The 26,103-nt window shown below is 35.7% G+C and overlaps 1 protein-coding gene across 1 annotated transcript in view; it reads left to right on the plus strand.

Annotated features, from left to right (window-relative positions):
- The window catches only part of NALF1 (NALCN channel auxiliary factor 1), a 435,482-nt gene that overhangs the window by 396,600 nt on the left and 12,779 nt on the right, over positions 1-26,103 (plus strand). The window contains exon 2 of the mRNA XM_053935490.1: positions 23,738-23,909. Within this exon, the coding sequence (XP_053791465.1) occupies positions 23,738-23,909 (172 nt within the window). The remainder of the gene's footprint in view (positions 1-23,737; positions 23,910-26,103) is intronic.

Below are 26,103 nucleotides of genomic sequence, written 5' to 3' on the forward strand. Positions count from 1 at the left end.
TATTGTTACAGTGTTTTTATTCTTCTTTTTAGCTTGGCAACTACATTACTTGTTTGGTTCTGCTTGAAAATGCAGGTAATAGATACAGAATCCATAAGACACTGACTGAGCAGAGATCACACCCAGGTATAAAGTGCACTTGTGCAGAAAATGTCATTGGAAGAAAAGAAAAAGACCTTTGTGCAAAGAGAACTCTGCAGAGAAATATTGATATTAAAAAGATTACATTTTATGAAGCATCCTAACAATATTGGGAGCTGAAATGAATCCATTGTGTTCGAATGAAGAAGCCAAAGTTTTGGTATGCACAGCATTTTAACTTCAACTGCTTTCCCCAGTTCCTGTTTTATACTTTGAAGCTTTACTACAAAAGAAGGCTTAATTCTCAGCTTTTTCACTTATCTTGTAGGGCTGAGATAAACCAAAGTACAGATCATGTTAGAAGAAAATGTGAACCTAACCTTCTTCAGAATGGAAACAGCACATAGGACAAAGCAAAACATTTTACAACTTCATGAAGTCTCCTGGATGCATTTTACACAAATGTCCCTTTGCACGTTCTGATTTTTTTAAAAATATATTGCAAAATGATACTGTATATCCTAGTCAATGACAAAACATCAATCAGCCCCTGGATATGTGTTGCAATCCCATAGTTGCATAATAGCTTAAACACAGTGTAGTCCTCAAAGACAAATAATGCTATTTCATAGGATGTCTCATTTTTTATTTAAAGCAAACCCATATTTTGCAACAAGAATAATTTACAATTAAGTTTTAATTTAACAGACATTATTGATCTAAGCTCCAACAGAATTTAGCAATTTTTTTTTCTAAATTTGCTTTCAATCACCTTGTGTTCAATTTAATTAATTACATTGTGTTCCCTCAGCACTTTTGTATTTAATTAGAATACAGCAGAGAAAGATTTTGTTTTAAAATCTTGGTTTATCTCATATATGCTTATTTAAGGAAAAGCTTTTGTAAATGGATGTAGAGCAGCTCACTCGCTGTGAATGAAGTAGAAATATGACCCTTTGTGTGTATATTCATTATTTTAATTGATTAATATTAGCCCCTCATATTCACATTTATTGACCTTTTACTCTCTACTACTGCTTTCATATTTGTCAAACACTTTTCATGTCTTCCTGTAGATGGTGAGAGTTACTCAGTATGACAATGCCTTTGAAAATTTGAATTAAATAGTATAAAGTATCTACATGGAGCTGCACAACACTGGAAATTATTAACATTAAACAGTTATAATTAATTTCCATGATGGAATTATGTTTTAAAGTAACAGCATGATCCAACACATGATTATTTGTAACAAACCCTTTATCCTGGCTTGTCTTTTGCCAATTATGGTTTCTCTGCTCTTTGGAAGCTTTCCCTACTTGTAAATTCTTTTCCTCATCTTTTTTACAGAATAGAGGAACAACTTTTGGGAACAACTACATTTTACAACTTCTATCAGAACCCATAAAATATAGTGTTTTCTTTGAAATTTGCAATTGTACTGGTTTAAGAATAATCAAGTCATTTGACTATACAAAAAATCCTATTTTCTTAAGAAAGGGTCTATTTGTAAATTGTAGAAGAGTTAGCAAATATGTTTAAATTTGCTCTCCATCATCTCAAACTTTTTGGATAGTAACTTTACATGAATTCACACCTCTTCTATCACTACATAAGGAAACAAACTTTTTTTTTTTTCTAATTTTCTGAAAAAAGTAAAAAGAAAAAGAAAACTGATGGATCAAGCTAAAAAGGTAGTAAAATACTTTCTCTGAACATGACTGCCAACTATATATAAGTAAGAATAAAAATCAAGTGATAGTCTTAAAGTTTATAGGGTCTAATAGCAATCCAATGATATCTAAATGGAAATCATTAAGAAGGCAAATACAAGCCCTTTACAGCAAAAAGGTAACAGACATAACTTAAAACAAAAGAGATTCCAAAATATAATCAGAAAATATTTTTTTACAAATGAGGACCATCCAAAGTGTCACAGGGAGCCTCTGCAGGCTCCATCTTTGGTGAGGAGGTTCAATAAAAATCCCTGAGTAACTTACTCATCTCACAAATTGGCTCTGCTTTGGGTAAGGGGGTGCTCTAGAAATCTCCCGAGGCCCTTTCCCACCTGGATTATTCAATGAATCTATTTCATGATTCTCCAGACCTGCTTCAAAATCACCATATCATATAGCTTTCAGCGACCATTTTTGTAATGAGAGCACCTCTTTATTCAGTACATGCCTTATTGCTCACAAATGTTGTTGAAATCAGACCCTCAATTTGATTCTCCATTTTGTAAAAGTGAATCTTTAACATAGTGTTTTATAAGAGTACATGATAATTAATCTAGCTTTGTGATCTTCTCAGTCTCAGTCTTGAGTATTCAAATGTTTGGAATAGGTAATGTTAAAACATGACTTTGCATATGCTTAAAAAGACACACTCCATGATACACTGTCTTTTGGTAGACAAAGGAAATACAAATCATTCAGTCAATCAGTCAGTCAGTCAGTCAATCAATCATGTAAGTCAGTGATTTGTTCTTTGGTTCAGTAAACAAAGGATTTAAGTAATAATGTATGTAGAACTTTTGAGAACTGTAAAATAATTTGGAATTAACACAAAATTGATGAATACAGGTAAAGCAATTAATCATAATATAAATCAATTAATCAGAGGTACTAGAGTATATAAAAAGAAAAATATTGCTCTTGGTTTTTCACCAACATTTCCTAGCAATTTTTCTGAAATTATGAATTCTGGTATCTCCTTTCCTGTATCTTTTGCTTATAGAGTATTTCAACATAAATAAGACCAGGATGAATGAATCAGCTTCCCAAAAAATAATAAGAGATGTTCATTATTGCATTGAAATGAGTCTTTGTCTTTCTCTGTCCTTCAGGAAAAAAAAGATCATCAACTGTCTTCATTATAAGATTTGTCAGCATGATAGAGCTAATATTAATGCATTTTAAATTGAAAATAAATAACAGGGCTGACATTTATCTACAATGCTAGAATGTGACAGGATACTGTATGTGGTGATGTGTGTCATTGGCTGATGCAGACTGAACACATTATCCCCAGTGCTCTCTCTGAGCATAAATCAGTGTAATTATTTAATCTTTAATTTTAAACAACTACTACTTTGGTCTAGCTCCGGCATTTATTTCTTACAGGAGCAAGATAGACACTGGAAACTTTTTTATTATCTCGCAAGGAGGACTTCCTGATGGGAGAAATTATATAGCAAGTTTTGACATGAAACTATTTTGCACAGTTTGTCACAAAGTCCTTGGCTTGTCTTTTAACTGGTCATGTTCAATTCACAATCAGGATAGTCTGCCAAAAGAGTTGTTCCTAATTTTGTGGCTACAACACTTTTTGGAATGAGAGTTTACCAATAATACTGTTAGTGGCCAAATTATAAAATATTTTTGAGCTACTTAGAAGAGGTTAAATTTACAGACAAAGAGTACCTAAATCCACAGAACACAAAGTCTACTTGTTTGCATGGATGCATGTCCTTTAATGGTACAATCGTATTTTAAAAATCAAAAGCAGAGCTAATTTCACAATAAGTAATTTTCTCTATAATAACATTCTTTTTTAGGGAAAATGCCACATTTCCTAAATACAGACATCTCATTGCATTCTGTTATTTGCTTGTGCCATGATCTGTGGATGTAAGGCAAGACCACCCAGTAAAATAAATGCTAATAAACTTTCTTTACTATTTGGATATATTTCATACCCTTAGAATTAGTAGCAGTTTATCAATAGAATGTGAATAAATATATCCCCTAATATAAGAGTTTATTGTAGGGGAGGATAATCTCTGTAAATCTCTGCATCCCGAGGGTAGCTAGGCTCTTTCAACAGGTGAGTCATAGTTGGAGCCAATGTGTCTCCATTGATTACGCTGAAAATGAAGAAAAAGATGACCCTGGCACCTGAAGTGCCCAGTTAGTAATGATTCATTAATAATTTAACTGATATAATCTCCACCTCTGCTTTACAAGTACAGCCTTGCTTGAGCTAAAAATAAAACTTCCTTTTAGAGACTGGAGGCATGAATTCTACCTGCACTTCCCTTTCCAACAATTAAATCACAGCCTAAGATATTTGGTGCTGTTGGGTGTTTGAGACAGATGCAATTTTACGAAGTGTATCAAGAGGGATTCACCAAAATAACCCTAAACCCATATTTGAAAAAACAGATCCAAAATGAGAGCGTGTAGAGACTTAAATAGCTACATATTATATTATCGTACCCAAAAGAACAAAGTCTGTTTTATAGTTCCTTATTTCTGGTAGGAGCATTGTAGACAACTGAAGTGAGCTGACATCAAACTGGGTAGAATGGAGATAGCAAGATATATCTCTACATTTTGAAGCTATACATGCAAGGAATTTAATGGATTTAAAGACAGAGAGGCCATCATGCATGATGCTGTATTTTTCAAGACTCCTTAACCCTTTCTTTCTCCTTTTCGCTTGTACCACTCTGCCTAATCGTCTTAACAGAACATGCCTTTAAAAAAGATATTAAAAATTAACTCCTGTCTTGACAATTACATTTTGAATTAAGTTCTTCAAAGACTCTTCACAAACAGGACTGGGAAATCCTACTTATTATTCAATTTGCAATAGCGTATACAAACTCCTGGCACTAGAGATTGTTTTGCTGACATTGAAAGCAAGGTCCAGAACAGCAGGGGGTCCAGAACACTTAGCAAGTGTTCTTTCTGAAATGTATCCTGGGATTCTGTTCGTACACCTAGATGGCTGATCTGATGTACTGGTGACAGACTTCAGAATTTTCCAACTTGTATTTCCTACTACACTGGGTGGTAGAGTGTTTCAGTATTCACGCCAGACAGAAAGTCATAAGGATATAGAGAGTCTTCAGCTTTGACTGATCCTCTGGCCAGGTCCTATGACCACCTCTCTCTTGTAAAGTTGGAGTCTCCCACAAACAGATGTGCCAGGCGAGGTTTAGATTGGATATTATAAAAAATGTCTTCCTTGAAATGGTACTCATGCACTGGAATAGACCATCTGTCTGGAAACTGGAAGTCTTCAAAAAACTTGTAGATGTGGTTTTAGGGACATGGTTTAGTGGTGGACTTGGCATTGTTAGGTTGATGATCGGACTTGATGGCCTTAGAGCTCTTTTCTATTCTTAATTATTCTGTGAGTCAGTTCTACATGTTGGTTTAAACCATTACTCTTTCCCTCCATTCTACTCATTTTGTGAGCTTTACTCTCCCTAAAACTCAGACGGATCTTCTGGCCTTTTGCCATCCTTTGATATTCCAACGCACAATTTCCCACAAACAGGATTTTCATGAAGGTTGATTAATGCAGACACTCTTTCCTTAAATATTTTCCCTGTTGTTGCTGGTCCATAGAGCATAAAGATACAACATGGCACCAATTAGGTCTATAAGAAAATAGTGCCTAAATGCCTTTAATCCGTGTAAAACAGGACTGACTGTGAATAGTGAAGCTCCTGTACTGGTAACCTCCAAGAAAATAGTTTACTGTGAAATCTCAGTAAGTTGGATTGTCACTATTCCCCAAAATGAGACTGTCTCACAAGTCTTCAAAATCAACTCCAATTACAACACCATGTAATATCCCAAACTGCCACCTGTTTATTTGAAACTATCAGTTCTGGAAACAAATACAGTGGAAATAATTTTTTGTTACAATGTCGAGACTACAACAGTACAAACCAAATAGGTTGTATCTACTTTGACAAACTTCTGTGCATTCAGCGTGTCCTGGACTTCTGACTTTGTGACCAATTTTCTTGTATCATTTTAACTATATAAGGGCTGCAGGAATCATCAATTCTGTTAAACTCAATGGGATTTTTGGTGTTTTAGCACCCATGGAGATGACAGTAAATAGATTTTTTTTAAAAAAACTTTAAAAATTTAAAATTTACATTAAAATTTTAAAAATCAAAATGTAATTCAAAAAAAGATTTTAGCTCTAGACTTGTCAGTAGTCTGCTTCATTGTTGCATTTTGTCCATTGCAGTTAATTTAAGTAATGTAACTGGACCCTGATTCTGACCAGGAATTGTGGCTCTCTACACAAGTCTGTGAACAAATAGTAATTAGATATGACTGCATTTAGTGCTAGTGAACAAGGAATAGAACTGAAAGCAAAATATAAAGTAAGAAAAAAAAAAAAATCAGCTAGCACAGCAAGATTGGGAACTAATTTAGTATAGATAAGTCACTAAGAAGGAAAAAAGTAGACAGGGGAGATTTGCTAAGTTTCCAAGCAGCTTGTTAGTATTCATGAGAGTGAATCTTTAGTAATTATCATGACACACAGAGAGTTCATAGCCTAGATGAAGGATTCTGTGTGTCAATCAGTGAAAATGTAATCACCCAAAGAAAGAGATGTCTGAGGCTGGTCTCTGAGATTAACCAACTTTGAAGGAATTTAGAACTTTAGAATTTTTAGAACTTTAATGGCAAAGGAGCATAGGAGCTTAATATATTATTTTCTCCTTCTGCTGAAGAGGACAATTTTGTCACTCTACTCAGCAGTTGTCAGGCTATGTCTGGAATACTGGGTTTGATTTTGTTTCCTGTTACACAAAAAGGTTTGGACAGGCTACAGAATGTCCAGAAAAGGACACAAAAATGATTAATGGGGAACCTGCCATAGGAGGAAAGGCTAAAAGTCAGCCTTGAGATGAAAAGATTTAATGGAGACCTCATTACAATGTTCCAGTATTTAAAGTGTGTTACACTTGTTAAAGAAGATGGAGACTTCCTGTCATGGTTTAAGCCCAACTGGAAATAAGGTGGCATGAAGCTATTCATTCAACCCCCCTCTCTGCCACTCACACTAGTGGAATGGGAGGACAACTAAAATAAAACTTTTAGGTTGAGATAAGAATATCTATATAATTAAAAATAAAGTAAAATGCACTGGTAATGGTAAATTATAATGATAATGATAATAAATAGGAAAAAATATGTTTGTGCACAATGCAGTTGCTCACCACCAACTGACTGATGCCAGAGCCCCCTTCCCAAACCCAGATCAACCCCCACTTCAGGGTAACTTCTCACATTTTATACTCCAGGCATGTTGTTCTGTGGTGTGGAACACTGGTTTGGGTCACCTGTCTTGGCTATGCTTCCTCCCAGCTTCTTTTGCACACCTCCTCACTGGCAGAGCATGATTTAGGATAAACACAACTTAGCAAAAGACCAAAACATCAGTGTGTTAACAACACCATCCCCATTCAAAATCCAAAACGTAGCACTGTAACAGCTACTGAGAACAAATTAGCTCTACCCTAGCTAAAATCAGGACATTTCCTTTTTACAAGGAGTCACTTGGGAAAGACAAGGGGTAATGGATACAAGTTACTTCTGGGGAGATTCCAGTTAACCACAGAAGGAAGATTTTTCACAATAAGAAAAATCAGCCATTAGAATAATCTCACCAGGGAAGTGGGGAACACTGAAGGTTCATCTGTTCAGGGTGCTGGGCCATGTTGTCTATTTTGTTGCTAGGAAAGGCTGGACTAACTGACTGTTGACCTATTAACATTTTAAGATAATTCCAAGCTTCCCATTGTGCAGATTGGTATTAGCAAGGGAGAGATTCCTGGGATGAAGAAAAGCAGATTATTGCAGAAAAAAAAAATTATTTGGTCTCTGTTTTTATCCCATTTCATATTCCACAAAATACCATTGTGTGTACACACATACATTGTGTGACTATGCTGTCAGTGTTGAATTCCCAAAATGTCTTTGATATTTATAAACACAGCATCTGAATTTAAAAACAAACAAACAAACAAACAAACAAAAAACAAAACCTGTCAATATGAGGAGAAATGCAGCTTAATCAAAGGAAAATTAGCTAGGTCATAGGCTAGCAGAGAAAGATCTGCAATTATTGTATTGAGTGCAGTTAGGAAATAGGTATTTTGGAGAAGTCAAAGGAAAGCTACCAGACATAATGGGTTTTGATTAATGAACAAAAATCATAAACAATGACAGGGAAAACTTAAAAATATCTATGTTTTCAGAACTTTTAAAGTGTCTAAATTCCAAAGATCATCAATAACTTCTGGCCTAATTTTAAATAAAGACCTTTTAATGCTTAAATAAATAATAAGTAGTGTTTGTTGCTGTTAAACCATTTTAATTGCATTTTCTATGTTTTTCTGCTTTTCTTTTTTCTCAGTCATTTCTGGGGAATGTCACACAGGAAACATGGTGTGTGCTTTTGATGTTCCAACTGGCCAGAAGCCATCTAAATGTGCAGGTTTAAGCTGCACAGTAACTTTAAGTCTATAAATTAGCAATACTGCACAAAAAGACATAAGCCTTCCTTACTTCTCATTCCCAATTATTCTCTTCTCCCATGCTTGTAATTCACAAGGCTGGATCACAGGTCTAATTCAGCTGAGAATGAAGTCAGTAAAAAAGACCCAGTCTTGCAAGGACTTGCATTATAAAAAAGCTAAACAGTTTTCCTTTGTAATTTATCCTTCAGAATTCTTTACATTTTCTTATAATAAGCATTTAAGTTCTCCTTTTAGTATATTAGACACATATCTTTTTACCTTAATTTATTAAACAAAGCGGACAAATCAGACCAAGCATTTCCAATGGCTGCTTATGTAGGTTTCCCATTGATTTTGACAACAAATATGAGTGTTCAGAGAGCAAAGAGTAGAAGCTTACAAAGCCTTCTGAACCTGTAATTGTGCTTTGGACACACATCAGTAAAGCTAACACATGATTCATTCAAAATTGTCTCCCACTGAAATTTGAAGTAATTGCCTAGATGGCAACAGTCCACAGGGCAACAGTCAGTCGCAGGGCTTTATCAATTAGCCTTTCCAAACACAATCTTATTCCCATGGTAGTCAGCAATAGCCTCTGCAGAGGAAGAAGCCAGAAATTTCAGAACAAGGCACTGTAAGGCATCCAAGCCTCCTTTTGTGCATCTACATTTTAAGTATCTAATGCCATAACTCTTCAAAAATCATGTGTGTTTACATATGCAAAGCCTAAAAGTTCTTCAAAAAGAGACCAAGTACACCTCTGCAAAGTATCTAAAGTGAACCAAGTTTTGCACTCTGAAGCTCTCCAAAAATAGTTTCCTCTAGAAAGTATATTCTGTCCTTGCCTTGGAAAGATCATTTTCTGAATCTTAGTTTCTTGTTCTCAAGAAAATATTACTGTCTGACTGCCAATCTCACACATTACATGGAAAAACATTTCCATCTATTATTTCAAAAGTTACATTTTTCAATTTCATTAGTCCTTTGACCTCCGTTTCTGGAATATAAAACAAGAAGATCAGAAAATTGTCCCTCCTCTCTACAACACTTATAGATCCTTTTCTGTCACCATTTCTTTTTTTCTGAAATTTCATAGCTTAATCTTTCAGTCTTTCTTCAGAGGTCCCAATGACAGAAATGCTGTCATCTGTAACTCTCTGCCTACCTTTTGATGTGAGGTTATCTGTTTCTGGGTGGAGTATTTCAGGTAGGCCTGTGGCATTGGCTATGCAGGAGACCTTTTCTATCTCATTTCTCAGGTGTCGTAAATCCATTTGTCCTTTCCACCTGCAACTGCACAGAGCTCACTGAAGAGCAAGACCCAGATTATTTTCCAGGACTGACACATTGAACATAAAATCCCTTATGATATACAGGATACAATTTTCTTCACAAAATTTATTTTCTTTCAATTTTTCAACAGTGAACTTCAGCAAGTTTTCAGTTTAGCTTAAGTTTAATTTCTTATTTTTGAACTTCATTGACATTTTTCTTTCAGTACACTTGTTTTCTTCCTGTTTAGCTTTCTTTCTAATGTGTTAATACATTAAGAAGCAAAACATTGAATATATATGAAAGTCTGAGACGCCCTACTTTTAACCTTTTGTACTGATGAAAACTGATTTTTTTCCCTTTTGTTTCCCACTACCCATTTTGTGACTGTGTACTACCCTCAAAAATAATAAATTCATTTGTTTATTACCTTTCTTTAGAGACTGATTAATGGGGTTTTGAAAAACTAAATAAATTGTCATCAGGATCACATTTTTATTTTTGTGCTTTGGAAGAGTTTGAATTCATTGGAGAGAGAACTTACCTTTGTAGAGATTAGGTTATTTAGCCTTTCTCACATCACCATTTACATTTAATTTTATTATTCCAGTTTTAAATATTAAGCAACCTGTTGGCTTCCAGACATGTCTGTGGCTTACTTGTCAGAGAGTTTCTGAATGACAGTGACTCATTCTCAGGTACAAAGTAAAATATTCTCTACTGTCAACCCTTCTAATCTATAAGCCTTTTTTAATGTACAATTTCTGGTAGCATGTCTGATGTTTTACTCTCTGGCTCCTTGGTAGTTTTCCAACATTGTCTTCTATTTGCTGAACAAGCTGTAGCAACAACAAATAAAAGTAAATTTGAAGGGCAAAGTATTTTCCCTGATGCTACTGACCTATGCAAATTGTTGAATGTGTCAGCAAATAGTTACATTCAGACTTGACCCAATGTACCACAGGAAATCATCTAAGAAAAACTGCAATGGAGTAAATATTTGAAAATCAGAGAGCAAACACTTGTTCAGAGAGAAAAAGTTCCCTTTACAACAGCTTGCATAAATATCAGTTTTGTACAGCTCTGGCAAGCCCCTAAACAAAGAAGGGACAAATGTTACTGTAATGGAAAAGTCAAATACATATAATGCCATAAAAACAGTGTGGCAGTGACATAATGTATTCATAACAAGTTCATCCTGTATCATTTGTGTGTAACTCTTCTACAATATCTTTGTGGAATACAAAGTGTCTTTTTGGGTATTGTTATTACATACCAATCAGTGAAGGAATACAAATGAATTATGAAAAACACTGAGCCCCAAATCCTCTTATTCTCTCTAAGATGGCATCACATTTAACAGAGAACCTCTAAAGGCTGTAAATAAATTGATACTGATATCTAATTTATAACAAGAATACAGAATTTTCAGAATAATGTCTAAAATTGAGATAGCATCATATAATCCAACAGGATCAAATAGAAAGAATTTTGTAGCAAACCCTGCACATTATGATACTGTGTTTTATTCAGTTTCCCACAAAAGTACTTCATCAAGTAGTGAAAGGATTTTGATATTTCAGATAAAAACATATTTGGATTTAATACTATTAAAGATGATGGAAATCTGGCAGAGGAAAAACAAGGGATATTTCTCTTTATGGAGAAAGCTGCTAGTACAGCCATTCACAGAGTAGTATCACACTCATCATGCAATTAGATAAGATGTGGGGTTTTGTTAGCTGAAAAGAGTACCTAATATGACCTGTCTTGAAATTTCCAATTTTTAGTCTAGCATAAAAAAAACCCAACCTTTTTTCTTCCTGGAAGAGGCATGCAGAACTGATCCCAATATCAGGCACTTTGAAGACAAGCGCCATATGCATTGTATATACTGTTAAAATCAGCTATTTCTTTTGCAGAACTGTATAATAGTACTGAAAGATGACCCTCTCCTCTCAGGAGATTGGAATCATTGAGACATTCCTGGGTCTTCTCTGGAAACTCTGAAAGCACAACAAATTTTGAAGGAAATAGACCTATTTTTTCTTTTCAAAAACTTCCAGGCACTAAGACTTGAGGACAGGTTAGACTTCTGCTAACAAAGAAAATGACTGGGAAAAAATAAACAAGCATTTGCATTTTGGAAACACAGGATAAGAAAGGTGGAAAACAAGAAAAAAAATAGACAGGAAGGGAAAAGAGCTGTAGCACTCATACTGTCTTGACAACTGAGTGAAGCAAATATACTCCACCTATGCAAAAGAGAAGCTTTTATCAATCAGAAAGGCTAGTGATATCACTTATTTCAGAGTCACTAAATTTGGGTTTATTTGTCTGCTTGCTTAATAGCTTTGAATTCTGCACCCATGATTTACTTGTGGTCTCACTCTTGAGCATTCAGTGAAAAACTGTGTACTCTATGAGCTCTTTAAGACTGCAGACTATGGCTGTTGACTATGTACCAATCCCATCATCAGAAAGTTCTTGAGACTTTTTTCTTTCTTTTACTATCAAGTCTCAAATCTCATGCTCTGAATCTAAACCTTTCTCAAAGTAACACCTATCTCACTTTGTTCTAGAGAAAACCTGATGGAGCCCCTCTTCCACTGTGTATAAGACATGACCACTGGTCTGGCACTCAGAATTATGTAGAAGTCACAGATCTGTCTTTTCTTCAATGGAATTGTAATTCCATACCTTTTTGGGTTTGTTTTTTCTGATTGACCAATAAGAAAGATTTAGTGGCTTAAAATGATGAAGAACCATTACAAGTTTAGGAGATATTATATATGTATTAGATTTTAAATGGCAAAACCTGACAGATTTAAGTATTTGAATAGGAATTTCTGGTGTCAATACACTTGAAAAGTTCTGCTTTAATCTCAGCAAGAATATCCAGTCATAATCTCTGATTTTAATATGGCTCTTAATGGTGGAGAATTTACCTGACAGAGATTTAATTTTGTGTTTAACTGCATCAGCCCTCTCTGTCTACGTTACATTATATAAGTGCAGTGCTTGAATAACTGGATAGGGTCTTAGCTATCTTAAACTTATTTTACTTATCTTTATATATGAGCAAATGTAGCAGAAAGAATTAATAAAATGCCTCAAATTCTCTCCAAGGCAAATCCAGTTTAAAAAAAAAAAAGTTAAAAGACAACCAATGAATTAAGACCCTGTTGGTAAAGTTGAGACTTCAAAGGCATATGGTTAGATTGTGGAGAAAAAGCAGAATTTTTTTAAAAGTTATATGAGTTTCCTAAGGTGGTTATAAGTTTGAAGTTGTTCACGCTTTCAGAATTGTCTAGAGAAAAAATAAAGACAATCTGCTTTGCCTCTAGAGAGTTTACAAAATAGTAAAGTTCTCCTAATCAGTTCAATTAACCATGATTAAAATAAACTTGATCCAGTGCAATATATCAAGTGAAAATATACTTGATATCTGTGATACAAATGATATTAATAGAAAGTGCACCATAACAGGCTCCTTCCTTAATTTTACACTCAGGGGTCTTTTTTTCTTTTTTAATATATTTCAGGTTCTAAAGCATTTGTCTTATGTCTGGTGCCTAAGAAATTTTCTTTAAAGAAGAAAATTTTCTTTAAAGAAGAAAATGTCTGGATTCATTAGCTTCTTGTCTTTGCATTTTGTCATCTTATTTACTGAATTTTCATAGAATCAAGAATTAGCACATATGATGTGCTGAGGTCAAAAACCCCCATTCAGGTTATTGAGTCTGACCCCTGACCCTGCACAGGACAGCCCAAGAATCACATCATGGAGCATTGTTCTTGAACTCTGTCAGGCTGGTGCTCGACCACTTCCCAGGGGAGCCTGTTCAGTGCTCAACTAGCCTCTGGATGAAGAACCTTTTCCTGATATCCAGTCTATGCCCTGATACAGCTTCATGCTGTTTCCTCAAGATCTGTCACTGGTCACCTCAGAGAAGAGATCAGCACCTGCCCCTCTACTCCCTGCATGATCAAGATGAAAATTCAGTATTGAAGTTGAGTAAGTCTTATGCTTAAAGTAGTCATAATTCCAAATGGAAAGAGGCATAGGACACTTTTTCTCTGTGTATGTTTATATCAGCTTATGGCAAGTCCCCTCATCTGCCAGAGGGTGCAGCGGCTGTTGCAAGTTGACTGGAAGCCCCCATAACCCATAAGGGATATTCTCTTCTGAGTGATGATGGAGATTAGTAGGCATTAAAAATCAGGTCCTTAATTTGGGAAAGAAGAGGATATAAAGACTCTCCTTGTTTCCTGCATACACTGTTAATCAGTGGTATCAATCTTCTGAATACTGTCATGGTGAGCTGATTTATATAGACTACCATCACTTCAGAAATTATGTAGAGCAGAGTTGAACAAAAATACTTTCCAGTCTTAACAGATCACTTGGTTTATGAATTCAGATGTAATTTTAGAAGGGTGTAAAACTTTAAAAGAGTCTCCTGACCATTGTGAGCTGACTTGAAATCACTAGATCTTAAATTTTCTGGGGAAGTTGACCAGACATTTTAAAGATTATTAATTTATTTTACTCTTTATAATTTGAACATTCTAATATACTTTATGATTAGATGGAATACTATTAAGCTCATAAAATCAAGTGCCTCCTTTTTTTTTTTAACAGACTACTTATTTCCATAATGAGTTATTCAATCTTCAATTTTCTTTAAGCTCACCCAAAGGGATGTTTATGATCTTCAAAAGAAAGTTTCCTTGCTATATTAAGTAACAGCTAAAACTGAATTGTGATACAGAGGATGAGTTCGGGTTTTAGGGCATTATAAAACAACAGTGAAGTTAATAATCATGATGACCTCAGTTGATTGGATGGCTAATCACCAGAGAGATAAGACTGGTGGATCAGGTTTTTTGCACATTTTTTCCTTGCAGAAGCTTGATTTATTTCGGCAGGTAGAAACATTATAGATCTCTTCTACATATGTAGATACTTCCTCCTTAAGGTTACCAAAGTGAGACATTGATACCATCTCCTCTGCAGTAATGTCTCCTGAAAGAGAGGAGACATCAAATCAAAGAAACATATTTCTATTAGGAGACAACACATTTGCATTTATAATTTCAGTTTATAATTTCCAAGATAAACAAAAAAGATATGAGCAGAGCAGCTTGCTATTCCACATCTGTACTTCGTTAAAAGTAATCTTGTTACATAGCATATAAAGTAAAGATGAGATTAACAATATTCTGGCAAAAAAGTTTCAGCCTTGTTTTACTTTTCTCTATTTTCAAATGAAATAGCATGTGCATCTTTCACATGAAATAATTCATATAGAAATTATTTCTATTTATTCATATAAAATAGGGAAAGAAATAAATTTGTCTATTTCATTTAAGGAACACTAAAAGTTTTTTTTTTAACACAATAGTTTGCATTCTGTGTCATCAAGATCTTCTGAATAAATATTAAAATATTTATCTTATGATATTCCATCCATGCAGATACAGAAGATATTCATTATAATAAACTACAAACAAAATCAAAGGTTAAAATAACCACAAAATAGATGTGTTTGTTCCCAAATTACTGTAAATTTCAGGCATAAGTATGCATAATATGAAACAGATATTCTCATTTCCTGGTACGGTCTTATAACACAAGGAATTTTAAAAATACACACAGAATGGAATAACTTGAAAATATAATGTCTATTATACAGGAAGTTTAGATTGATATGTTTTATTCATTCTGGATCAGATTAAAAAAAAAAACAAAATTGAAATTCCTCAGAAAAAAAAGGGTAGGGGTAGGGGTAAGGGTTGATGTGAATGCATATACAAAACAACTTCTCCAAATGCAGAACACTTATGAATCAATATCAATAAATAAAATACAATAATGCAACATGTATTTAAGTGAACGGTTAATGAGGAATATTTGGGTGTACAAACAGAATTAGAATAGTTTATTTAGAAAGAAATATTTGAAACCAAATGAAAAATAATTCTCCAGTCAAAATTATTTGACTTTGATAGTGCTGAACCAAAATGAAAATTGTAACTTAAGAACAACAAAATCTCCTTTCAGAGACTGTTCCTATAAAATACCTTATTTTCAGCAAACCACATATTTGAAGCCACTTGTTATACCTTTCCTACCGCATGTAGTGAAGAATGTTTAGTCACTGATGGCACCACTGATATTCATTGGTAAAAATACCTTATGGAGGGTATTGTTCCCTCCTATATGGTCACTGTTGCTGCATTATTTGTGTGCTTTGCTAACCCTATCAGGAGGCTGCCCAAAGTCTCGGAATGGGACTGGGAACACAGCTCAGCAAAAGAGAAATGCCAACAGCAGTCCTGCAACTCTCATGGGTAGAAAGCTCTCTGTAAAAGCTGATTTTTATCCCATAGTACACATGCAAACCACAGTCTTCCTGAAGTCAGACTGCCCTTAATGCTTAAAAATGACAAAGTTCCTTGGGGAGTCCACATTTGTAACACTACTGTTGTCAAACTTAATCAGGTTTTGTACCAGTTAGCCTTCTATATTTTGGCTACACAGTCAATATAAAATGCACTTGTAAGCTATCTAACAGACATCTCTGCTTGTATCAGATGATATCATCTGACATGGTATCTCAGATTCTAATGCACAAAGCAGGCACTGAGACTGACCCAAGTATTTCCTAAGGAAGATGTACTGTCTTCCAAACCAACACATAATACCCTGGTGATACTGGTGATCCGAGTTTAAAAAGCCTTTTAGAGGTTGCACTTCAGAGATGTGGCATTGCTTTGCTCTGTAAAGCACTCATAATTTTTGAAGTGACTTTTACAGCAAAATTTTCATCACTGGGAGAAATAGGTGTGCTCTTCTGAGGTTCCTCATTGCTACATAAAATCCATAATTGCAATCTCATCCCCTTATTTCCTATATATAGTGTTTAATATATTAATCTTTTGCCTGGTCTGCCGCGTCTCGTCCCCAATTCGCAAGTGCAGATCCCTTGCTAGCCCCGGCTAGCTCTTTTCGGGGTGAGAAGGGCAGTGAGAGGCACTCCCTGCTGAACCCAGCTGGGCTTTAGAGAGTGCCTTCATGGGTCCAAGTACACTGCTGATCCCACGGGCAAGGAAGGAGGTGACACTCTTCTGGGGGTAGGTCCAAGATTTATTGTGACTCCAAGAAGAGCCCCACAGCCCAACTGCACTCCAAGAGGCCCCAGAAGTGAGTGAGCTCTGGGCCTTGAGCAGGCCCTGATATAGGGAGGGCAGGAAACCCGATCAGGCAATGGGAGAAGCCATGGGCGTGGCCCTCCGAGGGAAGGACACCCGGGGTATCCACTTAGGAGGGAGGAGGGGAGGGACCCCAGGCCATTGTCCATCAACCAGCGACCCCGGCAGAAGTCTCCAGACAAAGGGGAAGGATGGACAAGTCACCTGGGAGGGGTCAAGGGCATGAGTCAGGGTTTTTGGGACTGATGGACACACAGGTGCTGATGGGAAAACCTGGAATGAACCAAAAGGGCACAAAGGGGGGTACAGAGGGATAAACCATTTTGAACATACATACAGTGGAACCTAAAAATACAACTCCACACTGGTCAGTGTTCAGGCACAGTTCTAAGTGAATTCGTGAGTATCTTTATTTGTGGAAGTAAGGGTTTGAAAGGTGTTTTAGCCTTTGCCAGTAGCTTTTCTCCAACTCTGTTATTGGCAACGCATGAAGTACTATTACTGTTCTTAATGTCTACAATTTGAGATTGTGGAATACTAAAAAAAAAAAAAAAAAAAAAAAAAAAAAATTAACCATGGTATTTAAACATATGGCCTAACTTTAAATGCACATATAATACCTTTAAATAGTTCAAACATTCCTAACTGTGAGTCAGGCAAAGATTAGACATGTGAAATAGACATCACCCTTTGCATATAAGTGATACCTTCTGTACTAGAATCTTTAGGGTTACAGAAAATCATATGCTCTAGCTGAGGCTGACAGGAAGCAGATCTCATGGTCCATACACTGCTGATTCACTCAGATCTCATTGTCCATACACAGCTGATGCCTGTCACTGCATGTACCAGGCACCACAAAGGTGAAATTTATCAAAACCTGAAGGCCACATCACTATTCATTTTTAAACGAATGCTGCTTCTCCATCCAGCTCTTCTGAAAAAGTTCAGCTTACATAACAGGTTATTTTATGGATATTCTTGGAAAAATTAATTAATTAGTCAGTCACAACCTGAGGTACTCCTGAGTATACATAAGAACTGCAGAATTTATCTCAAAATACTCACAAACTTTGGGAGAAGTTGAGCTGGAATTATATCACACTTTCTGAAAGCAATTCCTTTATTCCAATAAGGTACAATTTCCTGGTGTCATTGAAAGTGTCACTGATCAAAACCTCTCAAGGTCATAAGAGGCTTCTTCCTTTCCAACTGGCATATGAAATAATTCAGTTGTACTCTCTTTGAAGACTTCATTTTCATAGTGAGCAATGGATATAGTTACAAAGCATCAGTTAAAAGCAGTTAAAATTTATTTTGATTCAGAAAAAATTACATTTTCAGAGAGAGAATTTCTGTTGTGACTTTTCTCTTCCTACTTTCTCTTCCTCCCACTATCTTCCACATCTACACAGTAAGAGCTATTTGAGGATTTGTAGGTTCCCTTTTGTGTAATTATTATGATAGCCCAGACAAAACATCAAACATTTTCTCAGTGAGGAAATGAAAAAAATATTTTCTATGGAAAGTGGTTAAAGTACTTCCTGGAAATGGCAGTCAGAAACAAGAGGGGAAGGGGCAGAAGCGAGCTGAATTCATCTCTTGAAAGCCAGGAAGAAATGGCTTTTGTAGAGCTTGGATTGAGCCATTCTGTTCTACTGACATCTCCTGCAGTGTGACTCAGATGATTAAGGCTACATGCTCAATCTGTTTTGACAGAACTTAGGTTATCCAGAATCACATGTATTATGCGTGTATGGGTGAGTGAGAATGAGACGGGGAGGAAGGGAAACTATGGGCATATACACAAGGTGCTTTATCTTCCCATTGGTGTTTCAGTCTCAGTAAATTGAATCTTAGAATCATGGAATCATAGAATGGCCTGGGCTGGAGGGGTCCTTAAAGGTCCTCTTGTCAAAATTAGTTTGTGCAGCTGCACAGCCAGTTGGAAGTCTGCCGGTGTACTGACCAGGGCTGTGCTCAGCCAATGCACTGTTCTACCCAGCCATTCTGTCCACACTGGGAGCCAGCAGCTCCTGGCCCCTCTCTAGGTGATTAATGTAACAGTATTAACTAAGAGCTCTGTCTGGTTCCCTTTCAAGACCAGAAAGAATAACTCAGACACCATCTAACCTCATGTGTGATACGAGATACAGAATATCCAAAAAAAAAAAAAAAAGACAAGACTAGGACTGCCAGTCTTCACACAGACAAAAATAAGTGTTCTTCCTAATGTCCTGAGAGAAAAAGCACACTATGTGCCCTTCCAGTTTCTCAAAATTCTCCACACACACACACACACACACACACACACACACACTTGCTTTCTTCCAGCCACATTCCTGTTAACTCTGAATTCTTTTATTATTTCTAATGATTGGACAAGTAGATGCAGTTTAATGTCTAGTTTGTTTGTGATGCTTTAATTCTTTGAATTTCTGAAGCTGGATATTTGTGTTGGGTTACTGGTCATTGAAGTAATAAAATATCTCTTCTGCTTGAAACTTGTACAGTAGAAATAAAATGAATGCCAAAAAATAAATTATTCTGCCCAATTGATAATAAGTTTTTATCACAATATTTTTAATAATTTAAAACTATCAAGATGATTTTGATGACGATCATTCTAGATAGGCACTCAGACATATGAATATAGGTATATAAAGCCAGCACTTTGTGCCCAACTTTGTGCACTTGTTCAAAGGTTTAATCTTAATTTTTTTTCCTACAGGTCCAAAGTAAGGTAAATTTCATTTATTTAGGTGAGCAAAATTGCCACTAAATCCTCCTGAGATTTTTATATCTCTGCTTCTGTACATGAAAGATAACTTTATTCTTATGGGATACTACCATCTTGCCATCACAGTGTCTCATCTAATAGCCAGGACTGTATCTCTTTCAAATGCAGTGTCTAAAGTTATGTTGATGGTAAAGAGATGAGATATTTATATATATTCAGGTATCTAGTCTACGTATGTGGTTGCCATGATGCATCAATAATCCAGTTAAGCTTAGTTCTTTCCATTGTTAAAAAAGAGTAAAAACAAAACAAAAAATATGAGAGACAGAAAAAGACAGAAAAACATGAGGTTTTTTACTGTTCTTTGAGTTCAGTTTGCGAGATTTCTGTTAGGAACTATAATAATATTTCAAGGTTTCAATAATCTTCCAAGCCAGCTCAAAATCCAAGACCATTCAATTTTTTTCTTCTACATTATATATATGAAACATGCATAAAAGATCATAAAGCATAGAAAAATTTGTAATTCTAAAAAAATCACAAATCTTCTTCATGTGTTAGTTTTGTTTGGTTTTGATAGCTTTGCTTCAATGAATAAGGTCTCTCTTAATAAAAATTATTTTGTCTTCTAAAATTCTGAATTATTTTTTAAATCACTAGATTTCCTCTTTTTTCTACAGAAACTATTGATAATGGTTTATTCTTCCATTTTCTCTATAATGTATATATTTTTGCTATCTTATAACTCAATTTAGTTCAGTTTTTGTTAGGAGTTATTTTTAACTTTGTTTCCTTTGCATGAGCATATAATACAGTGAGAGCTTCACTCTCACTGGAAAATTTCAAGAAATGTCAAGAAAATTCAGTTCCAGATTATGGACTTCTACTAAATCTAAAAAAGCCACCTCTCATTGTTCCTGAAAAAGAGAAAAACTTTGGACTGCTCTGCATCTTCCTACTTGAGTGGGTCAGCCAGGGGACTCATGCAAATGCTGTTGGGCCGAGTTATATGTACAAATATCAGATCAGTTCTCCCACTTCTGTACTCTCTCCTGGGTAACATATATCTAAGCATGAAAGCAAGATGTATTTGTAATACCTTTGGTGCCTAGAAAGTCCAGGAAGGGTTGGAGAGATTATTTGGGATGTGTGTTAGGAAAGCAGGCCTTTAAATCATGTCTGTAATGGTAAGAGCAGAGAGGGACCACATTGTGGCCTACTAACTAACCCAGCACAGCTCAACTGCAAGCACCTACATAATTTTCCTTTTTCTCCAGAAAAAGACATAACTGCTTACTGTGTGCAGATAATGGCTGTATCTGGAAAATACTGTTTTCCAGATAATGGCTGAGTACTCTCTGGAAATGTAAGAATTAACACAGGTCAAAGCTGTGAAGGCAGTGGACTGACAGATAGACATTATGAATGTGCCTTGTCTAGGAGTCTGTGTAGCTTTACTGGGTAAAACAGAGCAAAAGGGAACCAGAATATTAAAAATATCAATATAGACTATGGACAAGTTTGAAATCAGCTGCAGGTTAAAGAAAATAAGGAAGGGTACAGAGTGGGAGGCATTTATCTGAGAAACAGATCTTGGGAACAGGTATACTCATGCACTCTTTAGAAATATGGACAATTCAAAAGTCATTTTGAGACAAAGCTGAGGACTTGTGAATCAGAGCAGGAAGATGATGTGTATGAATGGAGATTGGATACACAAAAATCTTCATAGAAGCCCACAATTGCATTATTTAGTTCTGCTCCTGAATAAACATGTTCTGTCTTGCTTCAGTAGACACATGGTTTTGCTCATTTTCTTGTTACCATGTATGGTAGACTCTTCAATATACTTCCTAAAAACTGATTTACACTTTCAAATATGAGTCATAAACCAACTTGCTTCTATTAGATCTATTTTATGAAGAGAATATGTCATACTAAACAGGTCTAAGATCAGGAAAGGACCTCTTTGAATGTATAACTGTTACCAGACCCAGCATTCCTGTCTCCAAGCAATTGACTATCATTACTAATTAAAAATATAAAAGCTATTGCTTTATTTCACCTAACCTTGAATACTGAATGCAATTTTGGTTACAACAACATAAGATATAAAATTATTAGATAACATCCAAAGGAGGGCAACAAAAATGATGAAGGGCCTTGAGGAGAAGCCATATGAGGAGCAGATGACGTCGCTTGGTCTGTTCAGCCTGGAGGAGACTGAGGGGAGACCTCCTGGCAGTCACAACTTCCTTGTGAGGGGAAGAGGAGGGGCAGGCACTGATCTCTTCTCTCTGGTGACCTGTGATAGGAGCCATGGAAATGGCCTGAAGCTGTGTCAGAGGAAGTTTAGGTAGGAAAAGGTTCATCACCCAGAGGATCACTGAGAACTGGAACAGGCTCTCCAGGGAAGTGGTCACAGCACCAACCTGACAGAGTTCAGGAAGTGTGTGTGGACAATGCACATGGTGTGACTTTTGGGAATGGTCCTGAGCAGAGCCAAGAGTTGAACTTAGTGAACCTTTATCTTTTCCAACTCAGTATATTCTGTGATTTTATGATTTACTGTTGCAAATGTCAGTAAAGCAACTGAAGCATCAGAAACATGGTGGGTGATGTAAATGACAGTGGGAAAACCACTTTCAGATTAAAAGTTTATTTAAGAACAAAAGGTACACACATCTCCTGGTCTTCCTTTTCATTAATCATTTACTGTGGATAAGAAACCTTAGTAAGCAATTAAAATTGAATTTTTAATGTTCTGTAGAATGCAGTAGACAAAACTGCTATAAAGAGATAACCACAAACCATAGATTGGTAATAAAGGCTTCATTGTATCACCTAGCAACTTAACACATACCTGCCACTGTTGCAAACAATCTAAAATAAAACTTTGGTGATTTGGGGGCTACTACATTGATATTAGTTATACAACTTAGGCTGCTATTGACATTCGTAAAATTATAACCAGTGAGACAAAACATACTGATATCAAACCAAACTCTCATCTAGATTGGTCATTTCAGGTGTTGGTGTTTTAGTTTCCTCAGCTTAAAAATTTCATCTATAATTTTCTTTTTTATTACATAATTCCTAGAAAGAATGGAAATGATGAGCTGACTATATTGGTTTTCAGTCTATATTTAATGAAAGGTAGTTACTAGGATTTTCAGATAACTGAAAAATACAAAAAAGGATTTTTTTTTTCTTTTTTGTTATGTAACAACCTAGAGAGCAAGCATCTAGACAGTAAATAATGTACTCCAAAACAGTTGAGTGGAAATCTCTCTGTACTTAGTCACACAGGTTTTTTGTAGCCTGGTGTCCAACCTAATTTTACATGAAACATTTCTGTGTCCAAAAGAGTTTAATACTAATGACAAACATCATTGTTTGGAAGACAAAAGGTAGTAAAAATTAAAACCAGCATGTATATTTTACTGTTCTGTTTAAATTGTGACAATAATTGCAATAATCACAAGTTCTGCAGCCACAGCCATGCAGCATCCAATGAGAGCATCTTTAAAGGGTTCCTTTTAGCACCCAAATGTAGACATAGGTTTTCTCTGCAGCAGGTTTATTCCCTAGTCTACAGCTGTTAGTGTTCAGGTACCCTAATGTGTGTTTTAATGCTGTGGACTGGATAAGGTTTTATTTTAAGGGAAGCAGCACCATCTATTGCAACCTGATAGCTTAGCTCTAGATGATATAAAGACAGACTTGGCCTGAGCCCAGCTTTCAACTCTTTCTTGCAGGCACTTTTATAAATTTGTCCTTGTCCAGCTTCAAATGAGATTACGATCTAACTGGGTGAGGTATGGTGGTACAGGGACAGGGCTGTGTTCCATGCATGCACATGTCTAATAAAAAGTCACATCTAAGAGACATAACTGTTTACAAACTAAGATAATATAATAGCATAAGCCTAGTCCTGAATAACTGTTGCTTTTAAATGACTTCGCTGGAGTTTTCATTTCTGAAGTGGGAGGACAGTCAAAAGTTAAGAGCATATTTTACCCAGGTGATATTCTCTCAAAATTTTCTTCCAAAAGCAGCCTTAATGTAGGTGTACAGTACAGTATGTTCTTCTAATAATGACAGTGCCATTGTCATCCATCTATATTTCTGGTTCTTTTTTCCAGACTGTCTACAAAGCCTGGCTCTGTTCCCAGTATTTTGAAGTCACACAGTTTCACTGCAGCAACAGAATTCCTTGCAAGCAATACTGTTTGGAGGTTCAAACGAGGTGTCCCTTTATATTACCAGATAATGATGATGTCATCTATGGAGGACTATCAAGTTTCATCTGTACAGGTATAGTACAGAAAAAACAATTTCACTTGTTTTCATGAGTCTCAATGTCATGGATTTAGCTCTAACTCTGAGAGCCTTAAGGTATTCCACATCAGAAAGATTTCTTGGAGGTGCTATGATTTGAGCTCAGATCTAGTAATGCACAGTTATGATACAGCCTGCCAGTCATCAGCTTTACAAAACAAAATTTCTAGAAAAAAATTATTCTGGTTATTTTTTACACTTAATAATTTGGTGGAGGATTCATTTTACTTCATGTCATGTAATACTCAGAATAAAGAGGTTGCATGTCATGCAATATTCAGAAAAAAAAAGAGAGAAAAGGTGGGTCCAGTTTTTAGTATATTCACATTTGTTTGCCTGCATTCTTATGCCAGATGAATCAAGAATCTGAAGCACAGCATTCAAAATTGTGCAGCAGCTCTCAAAAAATGTTTAAGAAAATATATTTCACTAGTGAAGACACTTAAGAATCAGTTGCTTACCTGTGAAAAACTTTGTTTGTTTGATTTTTATTTGTTTCCTATTGAGTCTGGTTACATTTTATGAATATTTTTTAATTTTAAAAAGCATTATTAATGTATACCTCAGGTACCACAGATACATTTTCAGGAATAGATGGGAGTCATCCACACAAAATTTCAGCTTATACAAATATTATTTTCAGACTTATGGTGCTTAGACCATCATCTGAGAATCCTGAAGATATTCAGGCAACTTATTCCCAGTAAATTGACAAAAAAGAGTTTCAACACTTAGATCATTTGACACCTTCATCAAAATATCAGAAATTAAACTGTCTTCACATCTAAATTAGGGCTCCACTGGAAATCTTGATAGTAAATAAGTTATCTAAGGTAAGCTACTTAAAAGCAGTCAATTATAAAAATCCATAAATGCTGTATACCATCTTAGATGCAGGCATAAGGATCATGCCAACTCACTTCACCTTATACCCTGTGTTTAGATTTAAAGTGATTCTGGTAGCAAGGCATTTATTGATTTTTTTCCTTGGAAATTAAACCTATTGCACACAATCAAGCAATATTCATCCATATGCAAAAGAAAATATAACAAAAAAATGTGCTGAGTTACAATTTTGAATCATCAATAAGGTGCTACGCACTTCAATGTAGTTTTTTTAAATTAATAGCCTTCCAATATGTATATGTAAGAAAATGAGCATTATTTTCCAGTTTAAGGTAGTATAGTAGAAATGAGAGACTTAGGAAAAATTTTATTTACCACAAGTACACAATCTATATGTACATTCACATATATGCATGCATACACACACACAATGGCAAGAAACCAAACCAACAGCAAACAAAATCATCTTGGCATATATTTCAGAAAATCTGTTAGGAAATACATATCCATCTCTTCATTTTCCTAGTATAACTCATAATCCAAATTCCTTCCTAAAACACACAAAATAGATGATTTTGAAAAGATTACTGACATCTCTCAGTCTGGGATGAAAAAGCAGCTTTAGGGGAAGATTAAACTCATTTTGTTGCAGGTATTGTTAATGTGGGTATCTACAAATAAACTCTGTGGCTAAGCTCTCCCTAGAGTCATTGCTGTAGTCAGTAGAGCTGAGAGCCATTTAACTCACCCTGAGTAGGCACCTGCGCCTGACAAGAGGACTTGCTGACATCGCTGGCTGTACTCTATTTGCTGTAGCTGCTGTTAGACACCAGGGTCTTACTGCAGACATTTAAAGTCAGGGTGACATAAATCTCATCTCAGCTGTCCACTAACAAATATTTGATTGAACCTTTTGTCCTCTTAAGCCCAAACTCAGCAGTGGCAGAGTAGAGCTTGTATTCACAGACACATGGGAGTCAGTATGCTGACCCTAGAGAGTTGTGTGCAAGGGAAGATATTGAGGACAGGTATGAGGCAGCAATTCAAACTCTGTCTGGAATACAGACCCATTTTCACCCTTATTAAGCAGCAGCTCACTGTAAGAGTGCTTCCTGCCACTAAACAATGAGAAATTAGACTATAATCTGCTGCAGGAATGAAGAATTATACCTCTCTGCAGCGTAATGAAAACAGGTTTATTTCATTCAAAGTACAGTGAGCTCAACAGCAGACAAAACACTCTACCCCAGCATAGCTTGTGATAGATAACTTGAAATCCTTTCAAAGAAAAAACAGCTGAAAGAAGGTCACCCATGTGTTGAGG

Source organism: Vidua chalybeata, chromosome 2 (assembly GCF_026979565.1).
Source record: "Vidua chalybeata isolate OUT-0048 chromosome 2, bVidCha1 merged haplotype, whole genome shotgun sequence".
Classification (NCBI taxonomy): domain Eukaryota; kingdom Metazoa; phylum Chordata; class Aves; order Passeriformes; family Viduidae; genus Vidua; species Vidua chalybeata.